This window comes from Aythya ferina (assembly GCF_964211825.1).
Source record: "Aythya ferina genome assembly, chromosome: 7".
Taxonomy (NCBI): domain Eukaryota; kingdom Metazoa; phylum Chordata; class Aves; order Anseriformes; family Anatidae; genus Aythya; species Aythya ferina.
This window is the reverse complement of record NC_140302.1, coordinates 13,626,080-13,642,412: the sequence shown is the minus strand read 5'-3', so window position 1 is coordinate 13,642,412 and position 16,333 is coordinate 13,626,080. Positions and strand designations below refer to the sequence as shown.

At 39.6% G+C, this 16,333-nt stretch overlaps 2 protein-coding genes across 5 annotated transcripts in view; one reads left to right on the top strand and one right to left on the bottom strand.

The window, feature by feature from the left end:
• POLR3A (RNA polymerase III subunit A) overlaps positions 1-8,986 on the bottom strand; it is a 37,161-nt gene extending 28,175 nt beyond the window's left edge. Inside the window, exons 1-12 of one of the 2 annotated variants that reach the window (XM_084526402.1) lie at positions 8,826-8,986; positions 8,567-8,702; positions 7,879-8,016; positions 6,888-7,059; positions 6,206-6,360; positions 5,065-5,304; positions 3,982-4,144; positions 3,662-3,798; positions 3,001-3,104; positions 1,819-1,960; positions 1,183-1,323; positions 164-233 (exon numbers count right to left, since the gene is read on the bottom strand). In XM_084526402.1, coding sequence (XP_084382528.1) covers positions 164-233; positions 1,183-1,323; positions 1,819-1,960; positions 3,001-3,104; positions 3,662-3,798; positions 3,982-4,144; positions 5,065-5,304; positions 6,206-6,360; positions 6,888-7,059; positions 7,879-8,016; positions 8,567-8,702; positions 8,826-8,869 — 1,642 coding nt within the window. In that variant the 5' untranslated portion in view covers positions 8,870-8,986. The remainder of the gene's footprint in view (positions 1-163; positions 234-1,182; positions 1,324-1,818; positions 1,961-3,000; positions 3,105-3,661; positions 3,799-3,981; positions 4,145-5,064; positions 5,305-6,205; positions 6,361-6,887; positions 7,060-7,878; positions 8,017-8,566; positions 8,703-8,825) is intronic. The other variant, XM_084526403.1, reaches the window with a different exon arrangement.
• A 162-nt stretch (positions 8,987-9,148) lies between these two features.
• On the top strand, positions 9,149-14,959 carry RPS24 (ribosomal protein S24). Of its 3 annotated transcripts, XM_084526422.1 has the most exons (7): positions 9,149-9,282; positions 9,971-10,036; positions 10,389-10,598; positions 11,087-11,197; positions 12,070-12,087; positions 13,964-13,999; positions 14,869-14,959. In XM_084526422.1, the coding sequence occupies exons 1-5, from the start codon at positions 9,280-9,282 to the stop codon at positions 12,073-12,075; spliced, it is 396 nt and encodes a 131-aa protein (XP_084382548.1). In that variant the 5' UTR covers positions 9,149-9,279; the 3' UTR covers positions 12,076-12,087; positions 13,964-13,999; positions 14,869-14,959. The 3 variants fall into 3 exon arrangements, with proteins under 3 accessions (XP_084382548.1, XP_084382549.1, XP_084382547.1); XM_084526423.1 differs by lacking the exon at positions 12,070-12,087; XM_084526421.1 differs by lacking the exons at positions 12,070-12,087; positions 13,964-13,999 and having other exon boundaries at positions 11,087-11,226.
• The last annotated feature ends 1,374 nt before the right edge of the window (positions 14,960-16,333 follow it).

The following is a 16,333-nucleotide window of genomic DNA, read 5'->3' as shown; positions in this document are numbered from 1 at the left end:
ATCATTACATTTCAGACTGACAATGGCCTTACTCTCATACCGTCAATTTGACTCCTGAAAGGAGAAACTTTTAAATTAGTAGAGAAAAAATTATAAAGAAGAGGGAAGTGATTCTTAAAGAACTGTTAAATCACACAGCTCTAAATCAAGTTTACGTACACACCTGTAAGGAAATCTTGAATAGCAGCAATGAGGGGTTCTCCATTTCTTGGTGTTACCAAGTTTGCTTTAGTCTGTAAGACATAAGACAAAAATTACACACTTGAAGACACAATTGTTATTCAGCGGTAAACCTATTGTTTAAGACAGTTTTGTTAGCAATGGTAACAAAACCTTCTTCTTCCGATTGTAGCTAAGCCTAGCTACTGAGGATCTTGCATCTATTTGAATTCTTTGGAGACATAACTAAGAACCAAGAGGCAAAGTCACTTTTCAGTCTCTTGCATAATACTGCTAGGCTTTGTCAGGATCAGGAATTAGATCTGACACTGAGGTCAAAGTAGGTAGCCACTTCACTCCTGAATATTTTTAAAATACATCACTTACATGCACTAAATATTAAAACCAGTATGTTTTAACATGGATCACATTCATCAACTAAAATTGTTCTCCTCAGACATCAATCTACAGCAAAGAGATTGGTTAATAAAATCAGGGTATTTAGTATGAGTTCCCAGTCATACTAATTACTGCTCCAGTTACTTATCCCCAGATCCCCACCTGGGCAGTACATGGCTGCCACAGCTTTGCCTGAACTATTTGCAGGCCCACAGAAACCTATGTCATGCACTTCATTTTTCCAGTACAAGCACACTATTGCTGCCTCATTTCCAGTTTAACCATAATCCTGAAACTGCAGGCTGTCAGACCAGAACACGCACCTGTTCAGTAACAGCCACCCTATCTTGGTAGCAGTTGTTAACAGTAGCCAGGTAGAACCATACTGATGACATGTACTTACTTAAAAGTTCTGGATTTTCTAGGAATGCTAAATACGTATCTATTAGACTACCTATAAGGCTAACAGCCCTAGTTATTCTGAATTCCCTTCTGCATGATTTCAGGTAGCTTCACAGCTACATACTATCCATACCCAGGGATCTTAATGATTATTTCAGATTTCACATGCAACATAAGTACTACAAGGCATGGCCTAACTCAACACCAACTTGACCTGCATACCCCCATTAAAACAAGTGCTTCTGCTTTTGCTTCTTCTGTCTGAGGAAGGTGAAGGTTCATCTCATCTCCATCGAAGTCTGCATTGTATGGCGTACAGACACATTCATTAAATCTGAATGTCCTATGAGGTTTTACTCTAGCCTGTAAACAGAAGAAGAGGGAAAAAAAAGTGATGCACATGCAATCAAGCATGCTAACAGATGAAAAAACATGCCCGAATGCTTCCTTGTAGGCTTTATACTTTCTCTTATTAGACATGAATGAAAATTTCTGATCATAGGATTCAACTCAGTCAGAAACCAGACTTGGATTATATTACACAAATGTACCTAAGTTGCATTAAAAGAAATATTTATACAAAGCACAGAACACCATATGCTTTGTAAAGACCACATCAACTCTGCAAAAATTAAATCCTTACACAGCAACAGATACTGTCTGTTCACTCATGGCTATTCACAGAATCATCCAGGCTGCATAGTTACGCAGTTACACATTAATTCCCATGCAAACAGCACCTCATTCATGTTTGTCCCTGCAGTTAGAGAAGAAGCTGTTTATTTCAAACAGCAGCAAAGGTAGGCCACCTAATGTTCACATGATGCATTACCTGTCTGCTAGACTGTGTGCACTTACAATGTGAGCCATGATGCTCAGCTTATGAAGAGAAGGTTGTCGGTTGAACAGGACTATATCACCATCTATAAGATGTCGCTCCACGATATCACCAAACTTCAGCTCCTGGGCCATCTTCTCTCGGTTTCCATATTTCAAAAATCTTATAGTAACACATGACAATGGAGTCAGAAGACATAAAGACAACTGAAAATAAATCCCTTCTTTATAAGGCAAATTCCTCCATTGAACATTGGAGCATTTGTACTACAATGACTAAAAGCCAAAACTGGTGTTCATCGCATCATTAAACATCAGTCTTGTTGTTATTTTAAATAACGAACAGATTTTTAATGTTACTTAAAACTATAGTTATTACTACAGGAACTAAGAAAAAAGCTAATCCATACAAAGTATTTGTTTCAATTGCATCATGGAGAATAGGCCGTTTCAGTCACAGACAATTATGTTGTGTATCATAGTATGGCTTAGGTTGGAAGCAACTCTAAAGCTAATCTACTTCCAATTCCCCTTCCGTGGACAGGCACACCTCCCACTACATCAGTTTACCTACGCCCTCATCCAACCTGGTCATGAACAATTCCAGGAATGGGGCATCAACAGCTGCTCTGTGCAACCTGTTCTAGTGCCTCACCACCCTCATAGCGAAGACTTTCCTCCTCGCATCGAATATAACACCCCCAACACCCTTTTTTAGTTAAAAACCGTTCCCCTTTGTCATATCACTATCTGCCCATGTAAAACATCACTCTCCACAAGAAGTCAATATCCATAGATTGACTGCAGATTAGTCCTCCCATAAAAAAGGCCAGCACAAAGTGACCAATATTGTCTGCCTCCATTCGTCACCTGTCAATATGACCCAAAATGCACGTCTCATTCCAGTTCCTATATTATCTACAGCATCTTAGCGTCTATTCTAAATAAAAGACACTCAGTCATAAAGAAACCTAATTGCAGTTCACTATCCTTATTATGTGCACTTGATATTTAAATCCAACATACAATCTCCTAAGGTTTAGTGTGTGAGTTCTTTTTAGGTGATGATTTTTGTTACTGCCTTTTATGAAAAATGCTAAAAATGAAGATCCATTTTAACCCTTGTAGATATTACAGGTTTCATACAACAGTAAGAATGAGTTGGTGAGGAGAGATGAAAAGTGAATCATTAATGACAGGTACCTTTTCATCTGTGTGTGTCTCTGCTGAATGAAGTTGGCTCCAGGATGAACATCAGGACCATTCCGGACAAGTTTCCTCATAAAATTAATATTTGCTTTGTTAACCTGTTGCATAAAGATTTCAATCAGGAACAAACAAAACATGTTTCAAGACCTCTTGTTTTTGCTGGTGTTCTGTGTTTTCAAATTTTAGGCTCAACTGAAAATTCCCCTCACAGCCTCAGCTGCTGAAAGGAACAGGCAGGAGGAAATAGAGGAGGAAAGTTTAAGCCTGTTTTAGAGCACAACATCACAGTGAAATTACATTAAGAAATCTGGGAAGTAAATTCAGAAATTGAAAAAAACACACAACGATTCCTTAGACAGTTACACCAATGAACATATGAAGCTATATAAAAGTTTAAACAACAGCAAGCTGAACCATTCTCTCTTGATGTGTGTGTCACTCCTTACCCCATATGCTTTCACAGTACTTGTATATATCTGATACTACAAGCTTCACTTACCAGCAGCAACAGAACTGGCAAAACATCATTGAATGACATGCTGAACATATAAACCACACATTTACTCCCTCTTACAGACAGACCATGAAGAAGGACAAAACTGATATATGTTTAAAAAACAAAAGGGTACAGAAGTTTTGGTTCTACACTACCCACCTTTTCAGGAAAAGTTAATATTTTAGCAACATGAATAGGCACTGCTACTTCATCTATTCTTAAATTAGGATCTGGGGAAATGACTGTTCTGCCAGAGAAATCCACTCGCTTTCCAGACAGATTGCCTCTAAAACGACCTAAAAAAAACAGCAAGTGAAAAACTCTTTTAGAGAAAGTTGATTTCAAAATGCTGTCTGCTAAGAGAACACATTAGAATACCTTTCAATATGCATCACAGTAGCACAACACAATAGTAACAAAGACGTGCTTTGGAATATCAAATAGTTGTGACTTCATTAAAAACAGCTTTCTAGACAAACCTTGCTTTCCCTTAAGTCTTTGAACAAAACCTCTGGTCCATTTTTTAGGTGCCATGTTCAGAGGAATTCCTGAGAGCTCACTGTTAATGTACAGGGCGCACTGCAACTGAAGGAAGTCCCAGTCTTCCATTATCATCTGTGTTTTGGCTCCTGATATCCTGTGCTAAACAAAATAGTCACCCAGTTCAGAAAATAAGCATAGCAATAGACTAAACTAGTCAAGGTGTTTTTTTCTGATATTGAACACTTTGGAAAATAATGTTAAAAACCCTTCATAGTCACAGAAATGAAAAAGGCACAATTACATTACATTACTATAGCATAACGCTGTTCACAAGAGAACCCAACAGAAAACCTAATTGCTTATGACTAGCATCAACACTCACAAAAATATGCATTTGTTTAAATTGCTATTTTTTTCCCAAGCAAGTGAAGTTAAGCTAATATTATTCCACAGCCAGGAAAATCACCAGAATTTAATCATTCTTCAGTCATGGGAGTTACTGCTCATTTGATTTTGTTTTCTTGGCAAAAGCCCAGTTTTGAAAATCCTGAAAAGAAAAAAATAGTCTGGTAGAGCTGTTTCTCTAAACAAATAATAAATCATCAAATGCTTTTCTATCAGTTCAATAACCGTATTAACGGAACCTGGTTTCTTAAGAACAAGAATGACAGAATAAAGAAAGAATAAAAATGTGGTAAAGAAAATTAAGGCATGCGCAAAAGAAAATAACTCTTTAGGTATAGTATAATGTTTTCATTGTAAGCAAACTCTCAAAAATGTTATAGTGATAGACTGTGGTGGTGGTGGGGGAAGTTTACAGACAAGAACTCAAATGAAAAAGTCTTCTCCTATGGGCTCCTGTAGATATTCAGCAAGTCCTACAATGCAAGCAGCCAGATAGCCAGCTCCATTTGGAGCAACTTAATTTCTTTCAATAAAATTCCAAACAGCACAGCAGTACAGTACAGACTGCTTGATAAGCCTGGGAACAACTAGATAAATACAACCACTTCCTCTACTAAATTCTAATCAAATATTTTTGAAGGCAACAGTCTCGGAGAGCTTGAAGAATGACTCACCTTTTTTATTACATCATTGAGGAAAATGATCTCTGTCAGTTTCATTGTCAAGTCGTCCTCGTTGGTGCCAGACTTCAAGTCGCTCACAACAGAGGGTCTGATACACAGTGGTGGCACTAAGAGTCGTGTGAGGATTAAATCTGAAGGCTTACCTGCTTCTGGGTTCATTAGAAGCAGAGGGATATCTTCTGCTGGGATTCTTTTAAAGAGGTTCAGTACTACTAAAGGATTCAAATTTTCCTACAAAATCCATCAGAAAATGTCATGATTAAGCCATCAAGTAACAACTTTCAACCCTTCCTTCCTCCCCTCATTTACTGATTATTCTGATTATTTACTCCAACTTTTGATTGTCTCGTATACTTGGTATGTTTTCTTGGTGTCTATCTTCCCTCATTTTAACTTATATGTTTTGCCTTGTACCTACTTATGCTACTTTTTTGAAGCAGTATTTCATAGCTCCTTGTCAAAATAACATAATAAACATTACAACAAACTTAAAATATATTTTCTCTCATTTCATTAGTAGAAACTTACATGAATTACAATACTTTCTAGTGTTTGTTTTTTTTTTAAATAAATAAATACAAAAACATTTTTTCTCTTCTAGAACAGCTACTGATGCAGCATAAGAACTTCAAAATGCTCATTCCTTTTTCTGTTCATATATCTACCCTGAAATCTTTCCATCTTGCTAAGAAAAGAAGGAAACACAACCACACACAATGCAAAGCTGGATGAAACAAAAAAGCTTATTAAGCCTCCTCTTTCCTCCTCAATACTAAGTTCTTTTGAAGAAGATAGCTCTGTGTATTGCAATCATCTCAGAGTTACAGTAAATCCACATGTAAATGTGCTATTTCTACGGGCCTACACTTTTTCTTTTTCTTGCTTCTTTAAGTTTCATACACCAAGAGCATCTCCCTTATTTACAGATAGAAAAGTACATATCTAATAAACAAAGCTGTTCATTGATTGCCAAGTTAACGTTATTACAATGCTAACAATATGGCAAACATGCTTCATGTGTCTTGGTATCCGGAACTACCGGACCACCTTAAGGTGCTATACTGAAAACCTTTGAGGAGTTTTATTTCACACACAAAAACTAGCAAAAAATCCAAGTAGTAACAAAATTCACCTGAGCTCTTCCCAATAAGGATTCTACTTCTTTGTTATGTTCTATGGCAGTTTCAAAGGACTGGAGAAAAGTGGATACCACAGGATCTACCACTTTCTTATTGGTCTTATATTTTTCATGTATTATTTTCAACAAACCACACTTCTTCACAGTTCCTGCAAGCAAATAAATGTTGCTTTTTAATTTTTAAAAACTTAAAACAATTGTAATTGTAATTGTTCCAAAATCAGTTACCCTCCCAGAGAACGACAAACATATTTAATCTTATGAAGAATAATGTCACAGAATTATGACAAATGAAGTTCAAAAGTAAAGTCTACATGAAGTTCAATCAAACTTAGTCTTCCATGTTAAGGTACTGATCGCTGACTAAAGGTTCCAATATTTTTATATACATATATGTGGTTGATCGAGACTTTTTTGCCATTATTCAAGTGTTAAATATTGTTCACTGCCATGAAGAGATACATAAAACAAAATAAGTTACTAGGCCAATGTCCATATCCACATACATGAGAAGTGAATAAGCCTGTGCTTGGCATTAAGAATGCAACTATGTGTTTTTTAAGAAAGGCCAGAGAAAATACCCATTACCTATGGAATGAGTATTTGAGATTTTGATGCCTACCACAGCCACCAAGGTAAAAACCATTACAGCAGATAACTATCACTAACTACTCACCATTAAAGGCACCACAGTAAGGACAAGTGTTTTTCTTTCGGCACTTTTCAGACACTTTCTTCTTTAGCCCTCTCTTCTGAAGATACGTAAGGCCTGGTCGCTTCAGGTAATCCAAAAACTGTTTTTTTTCTTCCACTGACAACATGATACGGCAACAGGTTTTGCAGATCATCTTTAATATAAACACATATAAACACAGTTGTTTAATGCAGCCATGGAGAATTGTAACAGCTATTAGAACCTAGGTTCTTCAATAGTATGCACGTTTTCATTGAAATACAGCAGTCTTGGTTTAAAGACAAATTCTCATAGTGTAACACACACACAAAAAAAAGGACAAGAGGAAAATAATACAGGCAATAAGGTAAATTCTTACGTAAGTTCTGCAGGACCTGAACAATCCATAAAAAGTAAACAGAGCTTAGTTTTATTAGAATGTTCTAAAAGTTAAGTTACGTTGCCTACACTTAGGTCAAACTACTATAGAAAGATAATGGATTAATGAGTCTGAGATCACAAAATAAAACTGATGTCTTTATATTACTAAGAGTGATACTTAAACACAGGTACTTTAAAAAACACCAGATCCAAAAAAACGTATAATACAACCTTATTCTTGTCTTCTAAACTAATGCCTTTAAAGTAATCTTTACTAATCTGAGAGGAGGTTGCAGTGAGGAGGATATCGGTCTCTTTTCTTAGGTGACAAGCAATAGGACACAAGTTGTACCAGGGAAGGTTTAGATTAGATGTCAGGAATAATTTCTTCATGGAAAAAGTGGTTAGGCATTGGCCAAGGGAAGTGGTGGAGGTATTTAAGAGACGTGTGGATGTGATGCTTAGGGATGTGGTTTAGTCACGGACTTGGCAGTGTTAGGTGATGGTTGGACTTGATGATCTTATGGGCCTTTTCCAACCTAACTTATTCCGTGATTCTAATAATTTCATTTCTGTAGCCTAGATATTGATAACAAATCATAATTATGTTTACCTGTAAGATGCCTATCACAGCTTTGAAGTATCCAACATGAAAACAGGGCAGTTCTAAGTCAATGTACCCATAATGTCCCAAACAATCAGCTAGGTTTTTTCCACAGGTTTCACAGGGGCGGTCTTTTTCACTGGTTCCCTGTGAAAGAAAAGAAATACATGCTGATAATAGAAATTTATAGCTATAATGAGCTGAACATACAGAAGATGCAACAGTTTTTAAGCTAGTAGCTATCCTGACAGCAGACCCTCAGCACTTAGGTGTTTTTTTTTTTTTTTTTTCTAGCATTAGAAGCCTGTCGGTAGTGCTACATTTGGCCTAACCCTTCAGAAGTAAAAATGTTTTTCACACACTGGCCATCCTGATAACAGTGATACTACCTTAACCAGCTATTGCCAGCAATCTACAGCCCACTGATCTCCAGCGTGATGTTTTGCAGATGACCATCTCTGGGCCTCCGACAGTCAGGCAGAACAAACTCACCTCCTGCCCCTCAGGATGCTTTGTGGAACTTTCTCAAACCACACAGAAAGCAGCCGGCACAGCGACTGACAGTTGGTGCAATCGGAGACACATATGCATGTATTTTGAATTAAAAGTCTACTTTCATTATCTCACATTATTTTAACAATTTTAAGCAACTCTACGAAGAAAGCGTTTTTTTAAGGAAGAAGGAGAAGCCTCTCACCATGCGGTGGTCGAGCACGCCGTACTGCAGCGGGGCGTGGTGGTTGTCCTGGCTATACAGGTTCTTGCTGACCACCTGGATGTGCGCTTGCTGCCGCATCTCCTCGGGGGACTTCATCCCAAAGCAGATGTGGCTTCTGGCAGGGGGGACACGGGGCTGAGTGCGAACCGGGGGACACCTCCTCCTCCACCTCTACCTCCACCCCCGTCCCGCTCCCCACCGTCCCCGGCCCCGGCCGAGCCCCCTCAGCCCCTCTCACATTTTCTTGGCCACGTCGCTCTCTCGGAACTGCTCCTTCACCATGGTGGCGGTGGCGGCGCGGCCCCGCGGGCCGGCAGCAAGCACGGAGCAGAGCACAGAGCACGGAGCCCGGCACCGGGCACGGAGCACCGAGCACCGCCCCACGCCGGGCCGGCCGTGCGGCCTCCCGCGGGACGCCGGTAGCGAGCCGGTGCCCAAACCCCCCCCGAGGGACGAGCGGGCACAGCCGGGCAGCGACTGAACCCGCTGCGGGACCTGACCCGAAGCACCGCGGCCCCTCCCCGAGCCCAAGCGCCCCCCCCGCAGCCCCGGCCGCCTCCCCCCGGCTCCGGCGCTGTGCCGAACACCCCCGGTGCAGCTCCGCCCCTTGCCCAGGCCCCGCCGCCTTATGCCGGGCCGAGCCGCACCGCCCCTTCCTCTTCGTGCTCGCCGCCTGCCCGCCAGTCGCCATCATGGTGAGGGGCCCGCGCCATCCGCCCGCCGCGCCGCCATCCCCGCGCTGAGGGGGCTCCGGGGGGCACGGCGCGGCCAGGGGGGCTCGGCCCGAGCGGGGCGGGCGGGTATGGGGGGGACGGGGTGCGCGCAGCGGCTGTGCCGGCCGGCGGGGCTGCTGCGGCCTGGCAGCGGTAGCTGGCGGGAGGGAGCCGGGTCCCTGCGGTGTGAGGGCGTCCCCGCTGTGTCGCCCGGCTTCTGCCGGGGCGGAGAGGCCGCAGGTCCTGCTGCTGGGGTAGTGCCGCACAGCTGCTGGACCCTGAGGTGGGTTCGGGGCTGTTCGGAGAAGCCTAGTGAGGCAAACCCTGTAGCTCCTCCTGTAGCTGTCCGTGTGTTACTATAGCACTTGGGCTCACCATCCACGTCTTTCATTAAAAGCCATTTCAGTGTGTTAGGATAGCGGGGGCAGGGATGCTGCTGTGTTGGTTGCAAACTGGATTTAATTCACTGTACTCCTCTGAGGTGTTTTCCACAACCTAGGACCAGTGTGCTTGTGAGGGCACACAGGTGAAGTCATGTTTGTGAGTTTGAAGTTATCTCATGACAGTCAAGTCACAGTTTCTTCACTGTATATTATTTATATATTTGTTAGGCTTGTAATTTTGGATAAAACTAGGCTTTTATTTCACTTCTTTATACTTCATTTTGCAGAATGACACGGTGACCATCAGAACCAGGAAATTCATGACAAACAGACTGCTTCAGCGCAAGCAGATGGTAAAAATACTAAAAAATGTCTTTATTTTTTTGTTGGTTCTGGGGTACAGGTATTCTTTTAATGGTTACAAGTAAGGGGCCCTGGAAATTGTTTTGGCTATCACTGTGTAAGAGCTTATGCGTTTAAACATTTTCATGTGCATTGAAGGTAAATCTTGATGCTAAAGTAGTGAGCTGGCCTGTCATTATAAGCAGGAAGCTGCTAGGAACACTTCTGCATTAAATTAATAATACTCTGTGTTGCTAAGGTGAATTAGCTCAAGTTTTAAGCTTGCGGAAGTGTAGCATGTGGCTGTTGTACTGGATATTGACTCGTTTTTGTTTTTATAACAACCTGTTAATTTCTTTTTAGGTGATTGATGTTCTTCATCCTGGGAAGGCCACCGTCCCCAAAACAGAAATCAGGGAAAAGTTGGCAAAAATGTACAAGACAACCCCTGATGTGATTTTTGTATTTGGCTTCAGAACTCACTTTGGTGGTGGCAAGACAACAGGTTTTGGCATGATCTATGATTCCCTGGACTATGCAAAGAAAAATGAACCAAAGCACAGGCTTGCCAGGGTAGGTTTTGTTTTCCAGTAAAAAGAAAACAATTGGAATGTCTTTCAAGTGTTCAGTGGTTCATTTACATGTATAAAAACTACAGTTTGTGGAAGTACTGGTATATATGAGGAATTCAGTGTTCTGTAAATGATGTTAAAAGTACTGTATAGATTATCTTTTGCAAATGCAAAGTAGGTTGCTTTTCTTAAAACCTATTATAGGTGGCTTGAGCAGTGTTATTTCTGAGATAAGGTAATAAAAGTCAACTAATTGCTACTAAAGATCTTAAAGAGGCATGAAAGAGGACTGATCCATATAAGATATTAGTGCTTGTTCTATTGTGTCATTCACTAGCTAGTGAAGTTTCTAGCTATTTAGTATTTCAGGTTTAAACAGTATTTGAAAGTTCCGGGAATAGTACAATTGGTTTAGCTCAAAACATGAAAACTTCATTTTGGAAGTTAGTATCAGAGAACAGATGTAAAATACAACTCTTTTTTTAATAGCATGGTTTGTATGAAAAGAAGAAGACTTCCAGGAAGCAGCGGAAGGAACGTAAGAACAGAATGAAGAAAGTCAGAGGCACAGCCAAGGCTAGCGTCGGTGCTGGCAAGAAGGTAGGATGAGATGATCTGTAAGCTGGACTGTGTATGTTACTTCTGAAATGTCAAGTAGAAAGTTTTCAACAGAATAACTTTGTCTTTCTTCCATTTATTTTTTTTTTTTTACCTGTTCTACTGGATAATAGAAGGTAATGTGTGTGGTCACATAGAGCTTCTTACCAGCTCAGTAGCTTAGTTTTGCTCATCACTGCTGCAGCTTAACTGATACACCAAGAAACCATGCTTCTTAGATTACTGTTTCCTACATCACTTGACTGAAGTTAAACTTTCTTAAATCTAACCATGTTGCTTTAATATCATAATTCAGTCATTCAGTATACAAATTAGATGTTCTTCTTAACTCTTGTTACTCAGACTGCATAAATATCTAATACTTACTCTGCCAAGGTAGTGTTCTGTTAGAAATTTTGTTAAGCATATGTAGTGTTGTGGGTGGTAAAGACTCTGTGTAATTAGTAACAAGGTAGAAGGGCTGCTTTAAATTGGTTCTGATGGTCTGATTGGGAAAACTGGGGGCTCTCTTCCTGCTGGGAGCTTCCTGTGCTGTGGCTGGAACTTGATACAAACTTAAAAGGTATGCAGCTTGGAGGGAGACTGAATTTATTTATCATGAAACAACCAAAACCACCAAAGCTATGTAGTAGCCTGGCTGTGAAGACCTGTCACCTTCCTTTGCTGAGTTCTGCCCTTGGGAAAATACTGAGTAGGCTTGTGCAGCTAGGTGGATTTTACAACAGTATTTTAATGAGGGAGGAGAGGGTGATGGGTTTTGATGCTTAGCTTTGTAGCTGCTAAGTTGCTTAACATCTCGAACTTAAGTAATCTTCACTTTTGCTTTTTTCTACTTTCTTGGGACTCTTCATCAGAAATGAAGTATCTAGCAGGTACTGGAAATGAGCATGGATGTGGTGACTGAATCACTGAAACACTTGGATATCTCCTGAAATGGAAGCACTGTACTGCCTTGCATACATACGTGTTTACTTGAAATGTCTGTCCTGTAAAGGTTCAGATGACTGCATAATAATTTTTATTCTGTGTGACTTAAAAGTAAAATTTGGCTAATAGCAAAGGAGATGCTCAAAAATAGCAAAATACCACAGAAATAAGGAATTCCCATTGAGAAGAAAGCAGATGTATTGACTTGAGGCATTGGTTCAAAACAGTACAGGTTCTGGTTCAAAGTAGTACAGTGCAATTGCATGTGTAACTTGACCTTTACACAAAAGTAGTTGTGTATTTTTATGAAAACTTAAGTCATGTCACAGCTTAATGTGTTTAAGACAGTGGTTGTAAACTATACAGTTGTCAGCATTAAACTGCTAACTATTAGCCTGTGATATTGGAAGCTAAGACAGAAATCACAGCAGCTGTTCTGAGAAATTCTTCCTCTGTAATTGAAGTTCTTATAGATACATATCATTAGATACGATAAATCAGTGTTGTGGCTAACAACAGGGTGAGGGCTAGCTATTTGGAACCTTTTACCACTTCTGCTTCAGTGCTGTTTCAATAGCAAAGTTGTAGATTAATTTACAGCATAACAGTGTAAAAGAGCACCATCTTCATAGTGTTAAGGGAGTCGTGCAGAGTTGCACTGGTAACAGTAATGTGAGTGACTTCAGTCCCTTCAAGAATTTTGGTACTTGAATGTGGCTGTTACTGAGTGTTAATACAGAATGGTTAAGTAACTGTCACTTCAATTAAAACTGTCTGTTTCATCTAAATTTTCTTAAAGTCTATAAGCATTTTAGAAATCAAGACACAGTTGTGTTGAGATAATTACACAGCGTGTGACTTAACAGAATTATAGGGGATGGAAGGGACCTCAAGAGATGATTGGGTCCAACCCCCCTGTCAAAGCAGGTTCCCTAGAGTCTAGTTCCCTTGACTTGTTTTTCAAGTACTTGTCAAAGTAGCATGCATTCTCAATAGTAAGACAATTGTGTTTTGGTTGAAGTTCTTTGAATGTCCTCTAAAATGATAGTTTAGTTGATGACTACATAGTTTAGATCTTCTTCACCAGTTTTGTTAACCTTTGTGTCTTTGCATTAAGCATAAACTGAAGACTAATCAGCATGATTTCTGGAAAACCTGGCTGGGAAGAGTTCTGTGCTATATCACAGAAAAAAGCTTGCAGAATACACTCCTGCCCTAAAGCTTTGTCTTGAAAAACATGTGTTTGAACATAACGGTGTGGCATGGTTCAACATGCTTTAACAGCTATCAGTAGTTTTGAAAGAAATCCTGAAATAGGTTTTATTGTCCACCTACATGATCTGTGACAATTGTTTATCTCAGAAGTGTTCAGGGACTTGATTATTACATTTCTTCAGGAAAGTCTGTAGTTACGAGAGTAAAAACCCATGTCTTTTCATGTTGCTACTGCACAAATGTTATCGACGGCTTTTGAGATGCAAGTCTTTCAAACAGGTATTTCTCAAGCATGATCAAACAGTAATGTGAATAGATAGGCAAATAAAGGCCTTCTGTCTTGGAGGTATAATTGAGCATGCAATTGTATCATGAGAGTTAGTTGAGCTGTAAACAGCTATTGTTAGATCTGATCTTAAGTTTGAGGGAATGCTTGAAATCTAAGTCCTTAGCTTCCACAGTAGTCTAGATTTCAAGGTTTTCCTAACACGTTGCTCTGTAGCAATTGAAAAAAATATATTGTTTGTGTTCTCTTCTATTTCTTCTACAGTGGTAGGACCTTGATTAAAACTATTCTCTTACCAAATAATGCTTTTTCTTTTTCAGTAACTGCACATACCTAAGATGGAAAATGGACAACAGGTATGACTTTGGAATGCTTTGTAAGAGTACACATTCAGTGGCCTGTCGTCTGACCATGATATAGTTTCAATGTTTATTTATGCAAAGAGCATGGTACTTGCACTGATACAGAACGTAGTGCAAGAGTTGAAGACTAAGGGAGACTTAAATATTTAAAATTCACTGTTGTGCTTACTAGTGAGCTGATAATTTGTAACTTGCATGAGATACCTGATAAGTAGATAAACTGAAGTAATGGCTCAGACTAAACTCAGATTTACTGTTGTTAAAAGATCTTACTGGTTGGTCTTATTGTGAAGCATTTCTGTTTTTAAATAGTCTCAGTATGCTAAAGGTAGGGTAGGTTTGTATTGTCTTAAATAGGTCAAAGTTGCATGACTTGTATTTAAGTGCCAACTTCGTTTTCTTGCTCATAGCTCAAGTAAATGCCTTCTAAACAATCCTGATGCCATTTTGGATAAGTTTCTGACCACATTTTACTATCTTTGCTGCAGAAACATTAGTGAATTTGATATATTGTGGGCAGTAGCAGTTACAGACCAAAGTCTGGTTTTACTGCAAATGATTCTGAATGGCTTATTTTTAAGTAACTGTCTGGGAGTTGATATTAGCTGATAGTGAGTATAATGTCTTAAGCAGGTGTCTGTCAAAGCAATTGTAGGTTGTTGAGATTGTCTAGAGAAATGCTGTAATCTAGGCTCTCATTGCCATGATGGTTCAAGACTTCACTGTACTTTGCATTCTTCTAAGAAAGGCATTGTTGTTCACCTGGCCTTGGCTTCTTTGGTAACCAGTTGTTCAGGCCGTATAGTGGTGTGGCTACAAAAATGTTTCATTCTTGTGGAACTAATATTTCTTTTCCTTTACAGACTACATGATTTTGTGAAGAAGTGCAGGAACAATTATTCTGGAGAGAAGCTGCTCGTCTGGTTGTAACATCAAATAAACTATGTCAGTCAATTGCTGGTTTGCCATTTGTTTTTAATTTTACAACTACTGTTTTGTAAAGCTTGAAAAATTCAAGATTGGTGCACTATTTGCACTGTATTAAAATCTTTTCATAATTAAACAGCTCTTGTTTTGAGTATTGATCCAAAGTATGAATTCAAGCTTTCTATAGATAGTAGTTTTAAAGACATTCCAAGCAGTCAGTGTTAACTCAATGGAGGTAGACATGCTTTGTCGTCTATTGTTCGGGTTGTATTTTGCAGAGTCCTTTTATGGTGTGCTTGACTGCTTTTATAGACCTGCAGAGTACAGCTGAAGAGAGTGGAAAAACATATCAGCACAGAGATTCAGAGCTGCATATTTTACAGTTGAGGTTTTAGCTGCTGAAGGACTGGAGTATAACTAGTCTTTGGTTCCTGCGTTAAGACAGGCTCCGGGGTCTCCATTTGCTCTGTGAATTGTGTAGTGCATCTCTAATTTTTTTATCTGGTGGTGTTAAACGAGTCACTTGAGATTGGATTACTTGTTGGATGAGGCATGCTTTATGCTCTTAAGAGCATTCTGGTGCAGGTCTCTTGAGTAGCAGGTAGAACAGAAGTTATACAGTAAATAGGAGTGAAACTGACCAGACAGCTCTAGTGGGCATGCTGATGAAGGTTCTGACCTCATTCTTAGGTAAGTGCAGTGCTTTTAAATTATACTATAGGTGTACTTAGGCAGGATATTGTAATACAGGTAAGACATCTTTAGTGTTTGGGGGTGGCAGGAGGAGTGGGAACAACCCTGGAGCCACAGCTGAAGTGATTGGGATACTGTTACCCTAGTAACTTCAATACAGTACAGATAAAACCCTGTCTTTCCTAGTACCTTCAGTTGGTTTTTGAAATAGTGGGTTTGTTCTTAGTGTTCAGCAGCATCGCTCTCTCAGCTGTGCGATAAAGTTGCTGTACCTCATGCTATAGTATTTCTGTTTTCATTGAGTATTTGGGGTTACGCAACCGACCTAAAGAAAGGGTAGTTGCAATTTTTCTTATAAATGTAGGTGAAGTAATGAAATTAGGCTAAGGGGATGTATAATCAGGGAGTAATTTCTTCTACAATAAGTAGTTTTGATTCTTAAGTCTTACGGAAGTAAAGGTGTTTTTTATCTTAGACCTTCAAAGGTAGATGTTAGTTACACGTTCTTCCAAAAGAATGTGCAAATTAAAATCTGAGGAGTTGATAGAGGAGCATTAGAAATAAGACTTGTTCTGCTACTTGGTGTGTCTGCTGAACTCTTGACCCTGTAGGAACACTTGCAGTAAGTGACAAATTTCTGACTAGCAAAAGGAATTTGAAGGATATGGAGCAAATATTATTCACATAAAGCATCGAGTTAAACCTAAA